General features: G+C 38.0%; 1 protein-coding gene across 3 annotated transcripts in view; it reads left to right on the top strand.

Moving 5' to 3' along the window:
• Positions 1–615: 615 nt before the first annotated feature.
• Evi5 (ecotropic viral integration site 5) overlaps positions 616–18172 on the top strand; it is a 410930-nt gene continuing 393373 nt past the window's right edge. For 2 of the 3 annotated variants that reach the window (XM_067088506.1, XM_067088500.1), the window contains exon 1: positions 666–1499. In XM_067088506.1, the coding sequence (XP_066944607.1) occupies positions 1396–1499 (104 nt within the window). In that variant the 5' untranslated portion in view covers positions 666–1395. Of the gene's footprint in view, positions 1500–18172 lie in introns of all 3 variants that reach the window. The other variant, XM_067088522.1, reaches the window with a different exon arrangement.

Below are 18172 nucleotides of genomic sequence, written 5' to 3'. Positions count from 1 at the left end.
AAGATTTATGCAACGACGTGACGTGAGAATCGTTCTCCATATAGTACAAATAGATTATTTTTTTAATGTTCAGTAGTAACGTCAAGTCTCGAAAGAAATTCATTGAAACTGCATAGTCTACGGTGCGTTAAGACTCTTCTCCTATTCAGACGATATTCTTGAAAAGTACATAAGTTTTGTTGGAAATCTGGGAACTACATTACTAATAAAGAACGTGTCGTCAGTAAACAAAGAAAACGTCAGTACATTACCCAAGACAGTGAAAGTATCGCCCAAGATTAGAAGAAAAAGGCACTGTACAACGCCCATTTAATAAAAAGACGTTAGTGTAAACATCGCAGAACAAGTTATCAAACTAGCATTGCAACAATTGTTCTGCTGACGAAAACACAGCTCATCCATCAATCAAAGTGGCCACAATAACGTGGACATACCTAGAATTGCCTTGCAACCTTTTCATTTGTTGACAGCTATACGGTGCACCTGTACCTGAAAAAAAGAAATCAAAACACCGGTTTTTCACAATCCCCCCATTGTTACACGTGGGTCACTATTCTCCCCTCCGCCAACAAGAGCATTTAACCGGTCTACCTTAATTATCTTTCTCCTCCTCCAACCAACGCGCGAGCCGAGAGAGAGAGCGGTTGGGCTGGAATCCTCTTCTCAGTCCAACGTTTGCTCGCCTGGCCTTCGGGTTGTTCCACTCGTTGGGCGGAGCGGCAACGTTTTCTCACAAACTCCCTTCCTTTTTTCCCTCGTTCTTTTAATCTCTCTAATTCCCTATAAATAATTCGTGGTTGCGCTTCGACAAGAAGAAAAGGCAAAGATCGTTTTGTGAGACACCAACTTTCCAAGTTATAGTTATAAGTGACCGCGGAAGTTGTGGATATACTGTTCGTTTCAAGGTTACAGTCGCGGTTTTGACTTTCGTCATCGTCATACTTTCATAAGTGAAAACAGACAGACCTACGTGAAACAGTGAGTCGTTCATTTTACCTGAAGAATAACATAGAAGTACAAATATAAGAAGCAAGTTTCTTGGAGATACGAAAGGCATAAGGCTGAAGTGAGTCTGACGCGAGGCACTCTCACACCCGCGTTTGACCAGGGCATTGAGACACTTACGTCATTAAAGGTACTCGTTGGGTCTGGTCAGGAGGCACACCTCATACCCTGTCGCAGGATACTACAGAAGGACAGGGGGAAGGTGTCAGTTTCGTATTAGAGCGTGTTATAGGTCCAGTGTCTACTTCCCCTCGTGGGAGTCCTTTAGGCTTAGAAAATCAGATTTGAAATCAGCAGCCCTTTTCCTGCATCGCAGGACCTCAAGGGATTCCTGTAATAACAAAGTGCCAAAAGTAGGACTTTGAGCAGAAGATTTACAGAGCCGCCAAGATGGTGTTGCAGAACCTGAAGCTCTATCGCCTTCAGAGGCTCAACACATTCCAACGCCTGAATTCCATAACCATCCAGGATCCCATCCCTGAACACAAGGAAAGGTAAGTGGAGACTTTTGGAAAATGTCACACTGACTGGAATATTTCTTTCTCAGTGTAATAATTTAGATGAGTGTCCAGATGTCATTTGTGCCGGCTTAAGTTAGAATCCATTGTTGATGTATGCAAAACAATGGAGGGACTTGTGAGGCCGTTGTTACAGTAAACCCGTTTGTTTACCGCTAAAGTAGTGAATGGTGCTTAAAGTTGTCTTTGGTTATTTTCTTAACGTGGTTCTTACTTAACTAGAACGTATTATGCTAGAAATACCAATACATTGGAATTAATCTTCCTGCCTGGATATAAGCCCAGGGTCCGTGAACAAATATGGTATAGCCCTCGACAAGGGCCAAACCAAGTTAGGGTTAGAAATAGAAGCTAAATATTTATCATTCTTAATCGAAATTTAATAAAGTAATGTATGTCAAGGCCAGATCTTGTTCCGAAATTTGTAATAACATTCGCTTAACATAAAAGAAATGTTTTTGTTGGCTTATTTAATAAAAAATGCTGAACTTTTAGCCTTTTGTATGTTAAACTATTAATAAAAATTGAACTCTATTAACTGAACTTGTACAACTGTCTAAGAGGTCTTTAGGGGGCAAAAATCAATTTCTAGGTAAACTTATTAACCTGGAAGGGCATTGGTAAATTGTTTATTAATCCGTTGAATCTAGGAGTTTCCAGATGGAAATAACAAATGTAGTGTCTACTGTGGACATCTTCCAATTTTAATTACAAGGTCAATAGTAAAAAAACAAACGATATATATATATATATATATATATATATATATTATATACATATATATATATACATATATACATACGTACATATGTACATGTATATAAGTAATTATATATAAATATATCTCTTGTATAAACAGGTATATACGTGTGTAATATACATGTATATTTTATATATATAAACATTTAATATGTACATATATCTATACGTATACATCCATATAAGTGTGTATATATTATATATATATATGTATATATACATATATATAGACATAAATGTATATAGATAAATTATTATATATATATATATATATATATATATATATATATATATATATATATATATATATATATATATTTGGGCTGGCTGACCCTGGTGGTTACTAAAGGACATGGACATAACTCCTTCAACTTTGCCACGCATCCAGAGTTGCAGCCGAGGAGACAAAGCACTCAACGCCTTAACCCTATCCAGTTGGAAATAACTTTGGTGCTCATCCTTAACAAGGCCACATTTTCTTATGGATCTTGCCCTTACCTATAGAGGTGTCAAACTACAAGGCTACATGTAGGCCTACTCTTGCCAAATCAAAGCATTACGCTCTGTACTAGGTGGACTTAGTGGTCCCTAAAGGACATGGCCATTAACACCCTGAAGGGTGTTTGCATAATGTATCTCAACTTTATATATATCTAGCTAGCACAGAGCGTAATGCTCGGATTTGGGTATCATGCTCATGGCAAGGGTACTTATAGCCTTGTAGTTTGAGTCTATAGATGAAAGCTAGATCCATAATAGGAAAATGTGGCCTTGTTAAAGATGAGCACCAAAGTTATTTCCAACTGGATAACTGGATAGGGTTAAGGCGTTGAGTGCTTTGTCTCCTCGGCTACAACTCTGGACAGCAGCAGCAAGGGTCATTAGCCTTTGTTAGCTAAGAGCTGTTTATTACAAGGAACTGGCTGTATCTCAGTTTAAAACTGTAAAGTATTGTATATTTTCCCTAATAAAAGATAAAAAAAAGGTGTATTTAGCCAATGAATCCTCCCTATCCACGAGAATGGATAGAATAAGGGGGTATTAAAGTTCCTCGATTTTGTAGTTAACAATTACCATTAAGAATGAGGAATTAGAAAATGAATTCAAGAGGTATGGACTGGACATCTTAGGAGTTTGTGGAATACATTGTTTGTTCTAGAAACTCCTGAGTAGGTGGAGACAGGCTGTTAAGGCTCTACTTAATCAAGGATTATGTCAGTCTGCTGAATAAAGCAACACTGGGATATTGGGTAACGAGACGGAAACCTCCAATACTGGATGAGACCTGGGGCAAAGCAAAAGACATTAGTTGAAAATTTTACCAGAGTGAAAAGTTGCAACCGTTTGAAGGTGATTAGAATTGTTTGCCTATTTTATGTTCTGTAGCGACTAGGTAGGAATTCTTGAGCGTTTATGCATTTTATTTGAGTTTTTTCTTGAAATCTAATTGATTTATTCGGTGAACCGCCCTGCATAAGGCCGATGTATCAGCTTTAGAGTACTAGCGACATAAACAGTTTTTGAAAGTTCCAGAAATAGTACTTGGAATTTTAGAAGACTCTAAATATACACACTGTATAACTTTTTTGTATTCTCTCTCTCTCTCTCTCTCTCTCTCTCTCTCTCTCTCTCTCTCTCTCTCTATATATATATATATATATATATATATGTGTGTGTGTGTGTGTGTGTGTGTTACAGTAAGATTGTGAAAAACAGGGATTTCACGAAATCCCTGATATTTTCAGGGAATTCGTGAAATCACCAATTCACTCAGGAACATTTTATCTCCAAGAGGTTAGTACTAAACACGTTTCGCATCACTGTTTCGCAGTGTTTAGTACTAGCCCCTCGTGGATCAAATGTCCCTAAGTGAATTGGTGATTTCACGAATTCCCTGAAAATTTCAGCGATTCCGTGAAATCCCTGGTTTCACAGTCTTACTGTGGCATATGCATTATGTTCTCACACTCCTTTCAGGTCTGTAAACTGACTTGGAAAGTATGCTAATTTCACCCTTTCCCGTTAGAATTTCCGTGTCTAATTAATTATGACCATGACTTCTGCCGTGGAGGGTGAAAAATATTCACCCATATCTTGAATGTCTACAAACTGTTAAAACGGCCGTGTACCTTTGTAACCAGTTTGGTACTCTGGCTTCTCTCGTGCAGTTGCTGTTAGTGGAGTTGTCAACAATTACACAAGACCTCTGCCAGGTCTAGTGTATTAGGCCCATTCTGAAATTGTTTTCGAATGTATTTAACTTCCTGTACTACGGCCAGTATTTTTGGCTTAATTTTTTAGTTATTTTTCTTATGGCAGGTTATCCCAGTTCTGTTACTAACGCCCCTACGATATTTAGTAGTGGTATTTTCATTGCCCTACTGCTCTTCCCGTATTAGTTGTTCGTTGAGATTGCCATTTTTCTTCACTACTGATACAGCATTATTATTATTGCTGCTGAAGTAAATATTTGATATATTTCCATTTTACTATTATTAGTAATAGCAATTTCGCCAGTCTGCTCATAATAGTATTCACCGCTGTTGCCAGCATATCCGCTTTATTACTGCTTTTATTGCATTACCGTACTATCAATGTAAATAGTTCATTTTATCTTGCAATTATAATTACTGTCCATTAGCATTAGTTGAATTTATCACCGTCTTGAATTCTGTGTTGCGCTATAACAAAATTGATTTTTATTTTAATTTAACGTTTCCAGGGACCAATTGCGTTGCGCAATGTTGTAAACCACAGTGATAATGATTACCATTGTTATGACAGGGTGGTTGTAATTACTACTATGATCTTGCTTACGAATCAGTTTTTTTAACCGTTACCTCTGCATCTAGTATTACGTCCTGTTAAAGGCTCAGAAGTTGAAATAAAGCTTAGGTATATGTATAAATATATATAATATATATTATATGTATATATATATATATAATATATATATATATATATATATATATATATATATATATATATATGTGTGTGTGTGTGTGTGTGTGTGTATGTTATGTATATATTAGATATATACAGATAGACAGGTAGATAGATAATAACGACCTCAGTGTTAATGTCATTTTCAATCTCGAGCATCGTCTTAACAGGGAACACAATGTAATGGTCTCTGTTCTAAATACGGATCAGTCCTAATGGATGTTATCTTGGCGTGGCCTACTTAGCCATGCAGTTGTGCAAACACAATCACTGAAGGACGATGAGGCTATACAGGTACACCACGGGGCCGGATATATTGCTGGAAGATAATTATATAAGTTTAGGCAAAGGGCATACGTCAGCATGTTAACCTTGGCTGGGCTGACAAGTATAGTCTTTTAGAAATTGCTATTCAGCATGAAGTTTTAGTATATCGAACACTGATATTTTGCAGGGAATGGCACTATTTAGTTTTACGATTTAGTTGAGGTTTGTAGATGTACCTTTGCCAAACGTAAAACCGATTGACGTCGATGTCATACATAATAGTTTGACTTTTTCTTACTGCAGTATTTGTTTTTAAAAATTTTCTTACTTTCGTCACCTGCACGTTTGTAGCTGTCATTCATTCACCTGTCTCCACCCACAGCCAAATGCAGGGGACACGCTACCACTACATGATATTTTTTTCATAAAAACGAGTGAAAAGCAGAAAATGGATGAAGGTAACCCATAGCATGTTGATAACATCGACCGCTCATGTCATGTGCACGAGTACTTGCCTTTGGTATTTCAGTCTAACCCTGCCGAGCGTGTATGAATTACTTATTCTTGTGATTTATACTTGCATAAAGTTGCAGTCAGTTGCACTTTGCAATTTTTCATGCTAACTAGATAGCGTTTAGTATAAAATTGTGGTATTTATTTCATTCATTTTTTTTTTTACAAGTTTCTTGTTTGTGTATGCTCAGATGAAGTACAGATTTTGAGGTCCTGATTTTACATTACTGAGGGCTCCCTTAGTACACTGCCTGTACAATTGATATCAAAACAGCTACTTAACATGAGAAGGTCATTAATCGTTGAATTAATTATTGCCCTGTCCCCAATCATGGAAAAGTGACTATTTGGTCTTATCTTTCTGGGACGGGCTTTAATATTTCATTCAACCCCGAGACAGGAAAAGCGTGCCAGAATAAGCTGGCCAGCTGGGCGAAATAAAGGAAGTACAAAATTGACGGAATTTCGTCAATAAATAACGAACAAAGGAACTATTTAAATTGAGACAGTAGTATCCGAAAGACACTCGTTTTCTACTTCACCATCACTATCTGACGAGCTTTGTGCATTGCTTTTATTCACTTGACCATTATTATAATCAGAGTTGTTAGATTTGAAACTGTGCATCTTGATGTAAACACTGATATTCTTTTCTTGGTCATTACAAGGCATTACATATCGGGTTCCCATCCAAGTGCAAGCTGATGCACTTACAATATACTGCCCTTGAAACTTAAGAAAAAAAAATCTTAACCCAGTTTTCATACAATTATGAATCACTTGCGTCTTCTTCCCTCAGACTCTACTATTCATTGCCGCTGTTCTTTCCCCTCTAGTCTTTGTAAAACGTCATCGCATGGAAGTGAATGAGCTTGTTCAAGCTTCTCTGGTTTAATTCACTTTCAAGGCGCTCAAGTTTCTTCGCGTCTAACTGCCAATTATCGTTCCTTTCATTCACCCGCTCTCCGGCTAAGTAAATTCCTTTCTGGAAAGAACAGTAATTTCCTAGGAGCGTACTAATTATACAGTATATGCCTTGTTGCAGATTGTGCTGAATAGGATATTTGTTCGATTTAAGTTCTAAAACCACAAATGGGATTTAAAACACAGTGTTGAGCTGTACCCCTTTTGGTGAAGAAAAATGCACGCTTCGTATGGGGCTGAGACTGCAGTAATCTTTCCTAAGGATTTTAATTATAATGGTAAATTAATAACTGTCAGTCGGTGGAATATGTTCCTGTTGCCTTTAACCAATATTTTCCCTAGAAGAGACTCAGTGTAGACCTATTTCATCGCCTGTCAAAATCATGTACGAGTATATACGTTAATAATTTGGCAGATATTAAAAGTAACGCGGGAGAGTCGTACAAAATGACAGTGAATTTTACAGTAGCATCCAGTACATCATTTACGAATGTGAATGGTAGGTTAGTGCTCTTGAACTGAAGTGGGTCATAGCAGAAGTAGCCATACGGCAGTGAATCTAGGACACTGCTTGAAAGTTCAAGTGGGAGCTATAGATAATTACTGAAGAGGAGCAAACGACAGTGCACTCGTATTTGCTGTACTCATGACCGCACAAGTCTTGTAAATCCATGTGAAAACACTGAAATATTTCTAATAATCTTGGAAAAAATATTGCCATTAACCACATGGACCTATAAAGCTGTTGAGAATGTATGGTGATGGTAGTTTGTTAAGAGGACGTTGTAAAATCTTGAGGGTGCAGGTGGAGCGTGTGTCGGAATATGGTGGCTAGTTCTTTGAAAAATGTGCCATACATAAAACGTGCGTCATTTCCCCGAGACTTACTAATGTTTATGTGGATGGAATGCGAAAAAAAGCTAGAGACAAAACTCGAAATAAACTCAGGAGTTGGTGATTTTCTGAGGATTCTGTGCTGATTATTAACAGTAAGAGAAGGTGTAGAGACTGATGAAAGTTTGAATGTGTTTTGGAAGAATAGTTGCAAGAGAATGTCAGCCATAACAGCATGACCTGTACTAAATTTATGAATGAAAGAATGCTGGATCTTGGAGTGGCAGTGTGAGAATGGAAGAGCAGCGCCATCCAGCGAGTGCGATAGTATGAAGTAGTATTACACGCAATAGTCAGTTGCATGCATTGAGGACTGAAGTGCTGCGAGGTAGAATGAGAGAAAAAGTTAACAGTCAAGAAGGTTAGTGAAGCAAGGAAGTAAGTTAAAGAATGGAGCAAATTTGGTTGATTGTGTAAGTAGTAGCATAAGAACGGAAGGGCCTAATTATTCAAGAAGTTTGAGCGTTCATGTAGTTCATGCAAGACAAAGGGTCATAGCCTAAGAGCATTTCTAAAGAAGGTTAACTTCTTGTTGGATCTGTGGAAGTTTTCATACGCAGGGATTTCTATTTCATTTCACAGTAACAAAATGAATGTGGAAGTGACTCTGTCTTACTTTTCTTGAAACCCGCCCCTCTGTAGAAAACGGTTCATTTGAAAAAGGAAAACTTAGTGGTTACATTCAACGCAGACATACACCTTAACTCTCAGTATCGGATATTGTGGGGATACAAGCAGATGAGGATTCTGTTAGAAACTTCATTCTGATTTCAGCCATAAGGGACTGTCATTAATACCCAAGGAGATGTTTATTTATATTTATAAAACAAAAATTTATTGCTCCCGTTTCTTCCCACGTAATAGAGTTAGTTACCTGCTCAATCCTAGCTTTCTGTAATTATGAAACTACCATTTCCTCTTTGTGTTAGGTGTATTAGTAAACAAGAAAAACCTATTTATGTGTAACGTTCTGTCAGTGGCTGCTTTGTGAGCAGAAGTCCAACTAGACGTTGATTTCGAGGAAAGTTTTTATTTATGAATACACATAAATGCAGTCGGTTGTGCTAGTGTGTGTATGAAGGTGTATAATGTTACTTCTAGACAGGATATTTATTTGATAGGCACGCGCTTCCAGGTATAATTTAATTACGTAAATAGGCAAAATGCATGGCCCCTTGCAGCTAAGCCCCGTCCACTGCACGCCAGTGATTGGCTAGCTCTCGAAAGGGGAATGATGTCACACTAATTAATAGTCCAAAATGATTGCCACTACGGATTTGACTCCGTTAGGTAGTGTTGAGGTACGTGCATGAATGTTGACGCCACAGATTTGAGTTCCCGAGGTTGTGAGGTATGCAGTTGATATCTCCGATAAAATAATATATAAAGTTATATATCATTATTAGTTCCTCGTTGGGAGAGTCGGTAGAGTTCTCGGCTAGCACTCGCTAAGTCCGAGTTCGGGTCTCCGGCCGGCTAATGAAGAATTAGAGGAATTTATTTCTGGTGATAGAAATTCATTTCTCGCTATAATGTGGTTCGGATTCCACAATAAGCTGTAGGTCCCGTTGCTAAGTAACCAGTTGGTTCTTAGCCACGTAAAATAAGTCTAATCCTTCGGAACAGCCCTGGGAGAGCTGTTAATCAACTCAGTGGTCTGGTAAAACTAAAGTATATTTATGAAGATATTAGGTCATTTTGTCTGTGCATATTTTTTTTAGTCATGCGCAGCCTAAATACACAAGCAACTTGTTTTTTCTTTTCTTTTCTTTTAAATTCTTATATTTTGCGGCAGTGACTGGGCATATGCCCACACGTCAATTTCTTATATTTTGAGGCAATGACAGGGATTAGGCCTACACGTCAATTTCTTTCATTTTGAGGCAATGACAGGGCATAGGCCTACACGTCAATGTCTTATATTTTGAGGCAATTACAGGTCATAGGCCTACTCGTCAATTTCTTATATTTTGAGGCAATGACAGGGATTAGGCCTAAACGTCAATTTTTTATATTTTGGGGCAGTGACAGAGCATAGGCCTACACGTCAATATCTTATATTTTGAGACAATTACAGGTCATAGGCCTACACGTCAATTTATATTTTGAGGCAATGACAGGGATTAGGCCTCCACGTCAATTTCTTATATTTTAAGGCAATGACAGGGATTAGGCCTCCACGTCAATTTTTTATATTTTGAAACAATGACAGAACATGGGGCTACACGTAAATTTCTTATTGCAATTAGTGTTCTACCCGTATCTGTTGGAAATAGAGTAGCTTTTGATTAATATAGTAGCTCCGACCCCAAGATATATAATGTAGGCTATATACATACAGTGAAATGTACACGTATAAGCATGTGTATATATACTATACATACATGTGGGTGGCAGGTATGTTGACTCCTGGTTTTTTTATCCTGGTAATTTCACTCCCCGTAAATTGAAATCCAATTTCTTTAACACCCGGTAATTTGACACCCAAGATAATTAAATAGTTTATTTAGGAAGCGTATTTTTTTGTACTAGCTTCGGGCAATTACTTTATTTAGGAAATAGAAATGACATAAATTGATTATTTAAGTTAAAGGTTTAATTCACATTTTTTAAAAATTCAATTATATCAGTAAAATTTAGCAGTTGCATCCGAGCTCATGGCGGTATAAAGACATTTTTATAACCATGTAATTCAAGTGCACCGACTAGAACGCAGACATTCGCTGTTTCACCTTCATATTCAGGTGGACCTCATTTGCGAAAGACGTTGCAGCATCTCGGAACACACTTGACTTCGTTCATATTTTCCGGTTTTTTTATTTTTTTTTTTTTTATTTTAAGGAGATGTGTATTATGATTTTATTTCATGGGGTAATATAACGTTTCCTTTGATAATCAGGTACAACGTATTTTAATTCGGTAAAACAACCATTTCAAAATTAATGAGGATAAAAAGAACTACAGGTTAACCAACTTTTCGAAACCATTGCCAACCAATCAGCTTCAAGTGATGGTCGTGACGTAAGCAGTTGGCGGGGCTTAGCTGCAAAGAGCGGTGGATTTTACTATATTGCAACTACTTTAGCGATATTGAATACCAAGACATTTTGAACCCACTCGTACACGGAGGGCTAAGCCTTTCTAGTTAGTTTACCAAGAAAGATCTGTTTACTTAAGCACATTTATGCACCCTTAATGAATGAAGGTGTTTAATCCACGGAAAGAGTTAATAATTTAAAATGCCTGACTTGAAAAGACGATTGTTTTTCTGCTAGCGTTGAAGTATTTCTCTCTCTCTCTCTCTCTCTCTCTCTCTCTCTCTCTTCTCTCTCTCTCTCTCTCCACACACACACAAGATACCAAGCAGCGCAAATGTGCTTGCTTGAAAGTCGGTTTCAGTGTAATGTAATGAACAATATAAAAATGCAAAACAACGCTCTGTAACCAGTGCATGATGATGCATGTTAAATGCTGATGTCCACTTTTATACCATCCTCTCCATCGGTGTCTCAAATATCGCCTGTCAAAAAAAAAAAAAAAAGAAGAAAAATTGGCACATTGACCTCTATTGGATAATGAGGCAAGGATCTTGATGAAATACATGGTTGCAGCGGGAAGGGCAAGTGATATCTACAGCTTTATTACGTAAGGGGCCGTAGAAGTGCAACTAGTTACGCGAGGGCATGGCTAGTCTTACTGCAGTAGAAAGTGAAATTGGCGAGAAAGGTCAGCTGTGTAGCAGCGGGTGAACGCTGCAGTTATTAGTACTAATACCGCCAGTTCATTTTTATTATTCCGTGCTTTCTCTGCAATTTCTACGCATGTGCCGATGATGTGTCATTTGTGAGCACGTTTCTCGATGTTCCGGCATGTACGAGTAAAAGCACTCTCTTAGCAAGGAGCCGTACAACTCGTTTCGTGTTCAGATGCTAGGCGAAATGTGGCAACGAATATTGCCCAAGTAAGGTATACAAGATTTTTTTGCCTCCCCTTTTTTTTATTTATTTATTATTATTTTTTTTTCTGCGTAACCTTGCGCCCGTTCCCGACGCAAGTGAATGAGCAGTCCTCCCTGTGTCTCGCTAGGCCGTATTTCATTCCTCACTTAACTGCAGTCTTTGTAAAACCACAACTTATATGCCGATGATTGCCTCATATCTCCTGTCTCATGGAACCCGGTGAACTGCCTACCTTTCCCCTTTCCTTCCATTGCCTGTCCAACCTGCCTGCTCCACCCACAGATGTTGATGTTCCACTTATTTTGTTTCGTGGTCAGTCTTATCCAAGCTAAAAGATATTTTACATTTTGATATTGTCGTTGTCATGGAGGGAGTCAAAGCCACGCCATGCCCAACAATTTGGAATTAAGAGTAAAACAAGTTAATAGTTGCTAACCCTGAGTTCATTACGCAGTGACACATTCGGCCGCGATAGAGAATTTTTTTGGGGGGGCCCCCCGCTTGGGCCTTATCTGTGATTTTCCCCCCACCTTTTTTTTTGTTTGAATTGTCGATAGCCTTGCCACTTATTGAGACTTGAAACGTCGTTATTTTTACTGTCAGCATGGGATTTGCTTGTCATAGATGAGCTTAGGCCATATGAATAATATTAATTCATTTCTTCGAGCATTGCAGTGTGGAGTTGCAAACACTGCGGACTTGCGAAATCAAACTACACCCCTTCAGATTTTCGGAAGTCTGTGTTGACAGATGGTGTTAGGTGGGTAACGATGTTGCTTGTGCTTCGCTAAATAGAATTAAGTCTGCAAGGGTAATATAAGAAGAGATAGGGGAAAATTAATTAGACTGTTTTCGAATGATTTGTAGGTCAAAATGTTCACTGCAGGAGAGAGTTGCTGGATGATATCATGTCCGGTATTTTACTTCCAGAAAGGAAAATTTTGACTGGGAAACATAATTACACTTCCTGATATTCTAGTGACCTTTTGATAGATACATTTTAAAAAAATCAAATTTTATGTTCCGGCTACAGTAGAATTTATGCATCATGGCTTAAAATTCAATCATTTTTGTATGATTAGCGACACGGCGTGATTCATTTATATAAATTTTCGTTGGTACAAGAGTGAACACTGTGAAAAGATGTAATATTTCTGTTGTGTATCCATTGTCATTGATTTGCGTAGAATAAACAATCGTTGATTCACACAAATAAGCATACCTTTCTAAACAGTTTATCCTATGCATGGACAAGTATGTTATTTAACAAGAAAATGAGGGTCAGTTTTAACATACATTAGCGCTGTCATTGCACCTCACGCTGTGCACTGTAGGCATTACTGAAGGTTCTTTGCAGCGTGCCTTCGGCCCACGCTGCAACCCCTTTCGTTCCTTTTACTGTTTCCATTCATATTCTCTCTCTTCCACCTTACTTTCCACCCTCTCCTGACAATTGATTCATAGTGCAACTGCTTTGAGGTTTTCCTCCTGTTACACCTTTCAAAACTTGTTGCTGTCAGTTCCGTTTCAGCGCTGCTTGACCTCATAGGTGACAGCGCTTGGCCTTTGGCCAAAATTCTGTATTTTATCCTATTAGAGACGCACAAAACAAGTAAGTCTTGCATCAAGCTCTGATGCGTCCAACAGGCGTTGAGAACACAAATCGCATGAACAAACCACCCGACAAACCCATTCTTTATTATTAGAATTCCAGGAGACCTTTTATTTACTGTGATGATGATACTTTACATACGCTTGATGGCTTCTGCCAATGAAGGCATTAACATTCAGCTAGCAGCTGCTTGCGAAAGAGGTCAGTGGCTGCCTTATAAGTGCTTCAGCATTACTTGCTTTACGAACACTTGCTTGCGCAGACTGTGGTGCCGTCTCGACCCGTCTCGGTAAGATTTTTTTTTTTTTTTTTTTTTTTTGCTTGTAGACTGTGGGATGCTGAAAGTTCTTGGTGATCGTTGGGGTTGTCAGTTAACTATCCAAGCGAGGATTTGGTTCTTGAATGAGGAATGACCACAATTAAGTGTGTGTGTCCTTACGTCGTGAAAAAAATGTTACTCTCTTTGTAGGCACATCTATCCATCTCAGATACGTCTGTCTACCCTTTTGGTTGTAGATGTTCTGATGTGATATATACACACACACATATATATATATATATACATATATATATATATATATATATATATACAGTATATATATATATATATATATATATATATATATATATATATATATATATATATATATATATATATATACAGTATATATACGGTATATATATGCATATATAATCTGTATACATTGATGTATATATTATGTTTACTATATATATATATATATATATATATATATATATATATATATATATATATATATATATATATAAATAAAGACTTTAATAATGTGAGCATTTTAACATTAATTAGAAGGGGTGGTTGTACTTGAAGCCTCGAATTGATGACGCTTTACGCATTATGGGTATATATCATATATGTTTGTATGTTTATATATATATATGTATACAGTATATATATATATACATATGTATATATATATATGTATATATATACATGTATATATATACATATATATATATATATATATATATATATATATATATATATATATAATATATATATAAATTGCTTTATGAGTGTGCTTAAGCGCTGATGTTCAGTAAATATTTCGGGAGGTGAAAATAAATAAGTAAGGAAAAAATAAACATGAAAGGTTTCCTTAACAAAACATGCTGTTGAAGATCGTATGAAAGAGTAATGCTAAGTTCGTACTCATCCGTTCTTTCCAAGCGTTCATGAAAAAGTTTCCCTGTTCGAGACTTTAAAGTACAAACAGTCCTCAAGATCCGCTGTTAGCAATGTCTTTGTTTCTAACACAAATAACGCTCTCTCTCTCTCTCTCTCTCTCTCTCTCTCTCTCTCTCTCTCTCTCTCTCTCTCTCTGACAGTGGAGAGACCTTGACTTTCACTAAAGACGTGTACCTTTTGGCAGAAATTGTCGTGTATGACCATGACATTCCTTATGATACGGTCTTAGAATAGTTTCTGTTGCTGAGGCATGGAGCAAGTTGCGCAACAGGGCAAGAGGGAAATGAAAGCAAAAACTTCTACATTTTGTGGAGTTGGCCTATTGTTATTTATAGCATCGTAAAATTAACAAGCACTTACCACGTTATATTTTCATAAATTATTTTCCGTACTTATGGAGTTTCCAGTCATTGGCCCCTGTGGGCTTGTCCCATATGAATAGGGTTCATCTTCTCAATAATAATAATAATAATAATAATAATAATAATAATAATAATAATAATAATAATAATAATAATAATAATAATTCGCTGTATTTCATTAAGAGCCATTAATTTTAAAATACATTCGTGATAAACACAATGGAAAATGTATTATAGGGTTTCTGTTAAATTAGATGAAAAACTCCATTGTATGACGTTCTTACGATGGTACACTTTCGGGAATATTACTGAATATTTGGTGTTGCCTATACGGCGTAAAATTGTCAAATATTTATCTCTAACAGCCAGGAGTTTAGCATCTGGGCGGGGGGTCGGTCAATAGATGTTTTCATTAAATTTCATAAAAAATATGTCGCCCTGGATCAATGTTTCTATTCGGTTTATTTGTCGTTTTATCTTTAACCAGGGTTAGTGAAAAATAATGGATGGATTTCGATGAAATTTGATGAAAACATCCTTTGAGCGACCCCCTCCAGATGCTAAACTCCCAGCTCTTATAGATGAATATTTGATCATTTTACACCGTATATTCAACGCCAAATATTTAGTAATGTTCCCGAAAGTGTACCATCGTAAGAACGTCATGCAGTGGATTTTTTCATCTAATTTAAAATGTTCTTAAAGGCTTTAATGAAATACAGCGTATTATTATTATTATTATTCAGAAGATGAACCTTATTCATATGGAACAAGTCCACAGGGGACATTGACTGTAAATTCAAGCTTCCGAAGAATATGGTGTTCATAAGGAAGTAAGAAAAGGTAAAGGGAAATGCAGAAAGAAGAGAAGGGCTGGGCTTCGGCCAAGGAACAAGGTAAAATGCTCGAATATGGTCTGGATGTGGGACCAAGATGTCTTTGCTATCTACTTTGTTGGTTGCGTAGTATTACATTACTTTCTAAGGAATGGCTACTCAGGATTGTCTGGGGTGGTTCTTCGTCAGTGGTCTTTGTTTTATTGCCCTTGTAGCTAATCCAGACCTAAATTATTTCTCATCATATGTGCAACTTCATTTTGCTGCTTTGACATTTTTTTGCCATTTCCATACCAGAACCTTAATGTGCCACATTCTACTTCTGCGCCAGTCTATCCAAAAACACAATCAGCTTCTGAGCCAGTCTATCCAAAAAACACAGTCAGTTCGAGTCTATCCAAAAAAACAAATCAGCTTCTGAGCTAGTCTATCCAGAAACAATCAGCTGATGCCAGCATCCAAAAACGAATCAGCTTCTGAAGTCCATCCAAAAACACATTCAGCTTCTGAGCCAGATAAAAACACAATCAGCTTCTGAGCCAGTCTATCCAAAAACACAATGTCTATCCAAAAACACAATCAGGTTCGGAGCCAGTCCATCCAAAAACACAATCAGCTTCTGAGCCAGTCCATCCAAAAACACAATCAGGTCCATCCAAAAACACAATCAGCTCTGAGCCAGTCCATCCAAAAAACACAATCAGCTTGGCCAGTCCATCCAAAAACACAATCAGCTTCTGAGCCAGTCCATCCAAAAACACAATCAGCTTCTGAGCCAGTCTATCCAAAAACACATTCAGCTTCTGAGCCAGTCTATCCAAAAACACATTCAGCTTCTGGCCAGAGCTGTTAAAAACACAATCAGCCTCTGAGCCAGTCTGTCCAAAAACACAATCAGTCTGGCCAGTCCATCCAAAAACACATTCAGCTTCTGAGCCAGTCTATTTTCAGCTTCTCCAGTCCATCCAAAAACACAATCAGCTTCTGAGCCAGTCCATCCAAAAACACAATCAGCTTCTGAGCCAGTCCATCCAAAAACACAATCAGCTTCTGAGCCAGTCCATCCAAAAACACAATCAGCTTCTGAGCCAGTCTTTCAGCTGTTTTCAGCTTCTGACATTTAGCCTTTGAGCCAGTCTTCCAAAAACACAATACTTCTGAGAATCCAAAAACACATTCAGCTTCTGAGCCAGTGCCAGCCAGTCCATCCAAAAACACAATCAGCTTCTGAGCCAGTCCATCCAAAAACACAATCAGCTTCTGAGCCAGTCTATCCAAAAACACAATCAGCTTCTGAGCCAGTCTATCCAAAAACACAATCAGCTTCTGAGCCAGTCTATCCAACAAGACAATAAACTTCTGAGCCACTTTATCCAAAAGACAATCACCCCGTCCCCGTAGGGAGATAGTGCTAGCACGTTAGAGCACCTCATGCGGTGGACTGCAGGCATTGCTTAAGGATCTTTGCAGCGTGCCTTCGGCCCCTAGCTGCCACCACTTTAACTCCTTTTACTGTAACTCCATTCATATTCTCTAACTTCCAGCCTACTTTCCACCCTCTTCTTACAGTTGTTTCATAGTGCAACTGCGAGGTTTTCCTCCTGCACCTTTCAAACCTTTTTGCTGTCAATTTCCGTCTCAGCACCTCGTGACCTCATAGGTGCCAGCGCTTAGCCTTTGGCCTAAATTCTATATGCTGTCTATCTACAGTACAATGATCTCGTGAAGGTAATCTGATGAATGTATGTGCTAAGTCTCATAAAATTCACCTCACACTAAGTAACAGTCTCTCCCAAGGACAGGCAGAATATAGAATAATATGACGAAACCCCACAAATATATTTATCTTCTATAATAATTAGATCCGAGCGGATTTTTCGTGTTTGTCCCCCCCCCCCGTGACAGTAGGGGGAGACATGACACAACCACCCACCCCCTGCAAACCGATTTGTCCGCTCCGTTTGGGGGCGGGGTAGGTAGGGGAACGGGAGGATAGGGGAGACATCCACGCTCCTGAAAACCTGTTTGTCCGCCCTGGGTGGGGCGGGGTAGGTAGGGGATCGGGAGGTTAGGGGAGACAGCAGTTCCGGGTTCCAACAAGCTCGTTATACAATATTCTTTGGTGGCGGTTATGAAAGTTGAAGATTTGCATTTAACTCTGACCAGATTAAACCTTTTTTTGGGGGCCAACCCAATGAGTATATCTGCCAAGCAGCATCAAATTCTGTTCAAGCGCTCTTGAAATATCTGCTAATATTAGCACAAAAATTAAGGTCTGGATTTTTGGGGGTTAAAATAATTTGTATCCACTTACTGTAGGTATTTGAGTGGTCTTGGGAAAGGGCTTATCCT

This window comes from Macrobrachium rosenbergii, chromosome 4 (genome assembly GCF_040412425.1).
Source record: "Macrobrachium rosenbergii isolate ZJJX-2024 chromosome 4, ASM4041242v1, whole genome shotgun sequence".
NCBI classification, from domain to species: domain Eukaryota; kingdom Metazoa; phylum Arthropoda; class Malacostraca; order Decapoda; family Palaemonidae; genus Macrobrachium; species Macrobrachium rosenbergii.
Note: the sequence above shows the minus strand (reverse complement) of the source record. Positions and strands in the feature narration are given on the sequence as shown.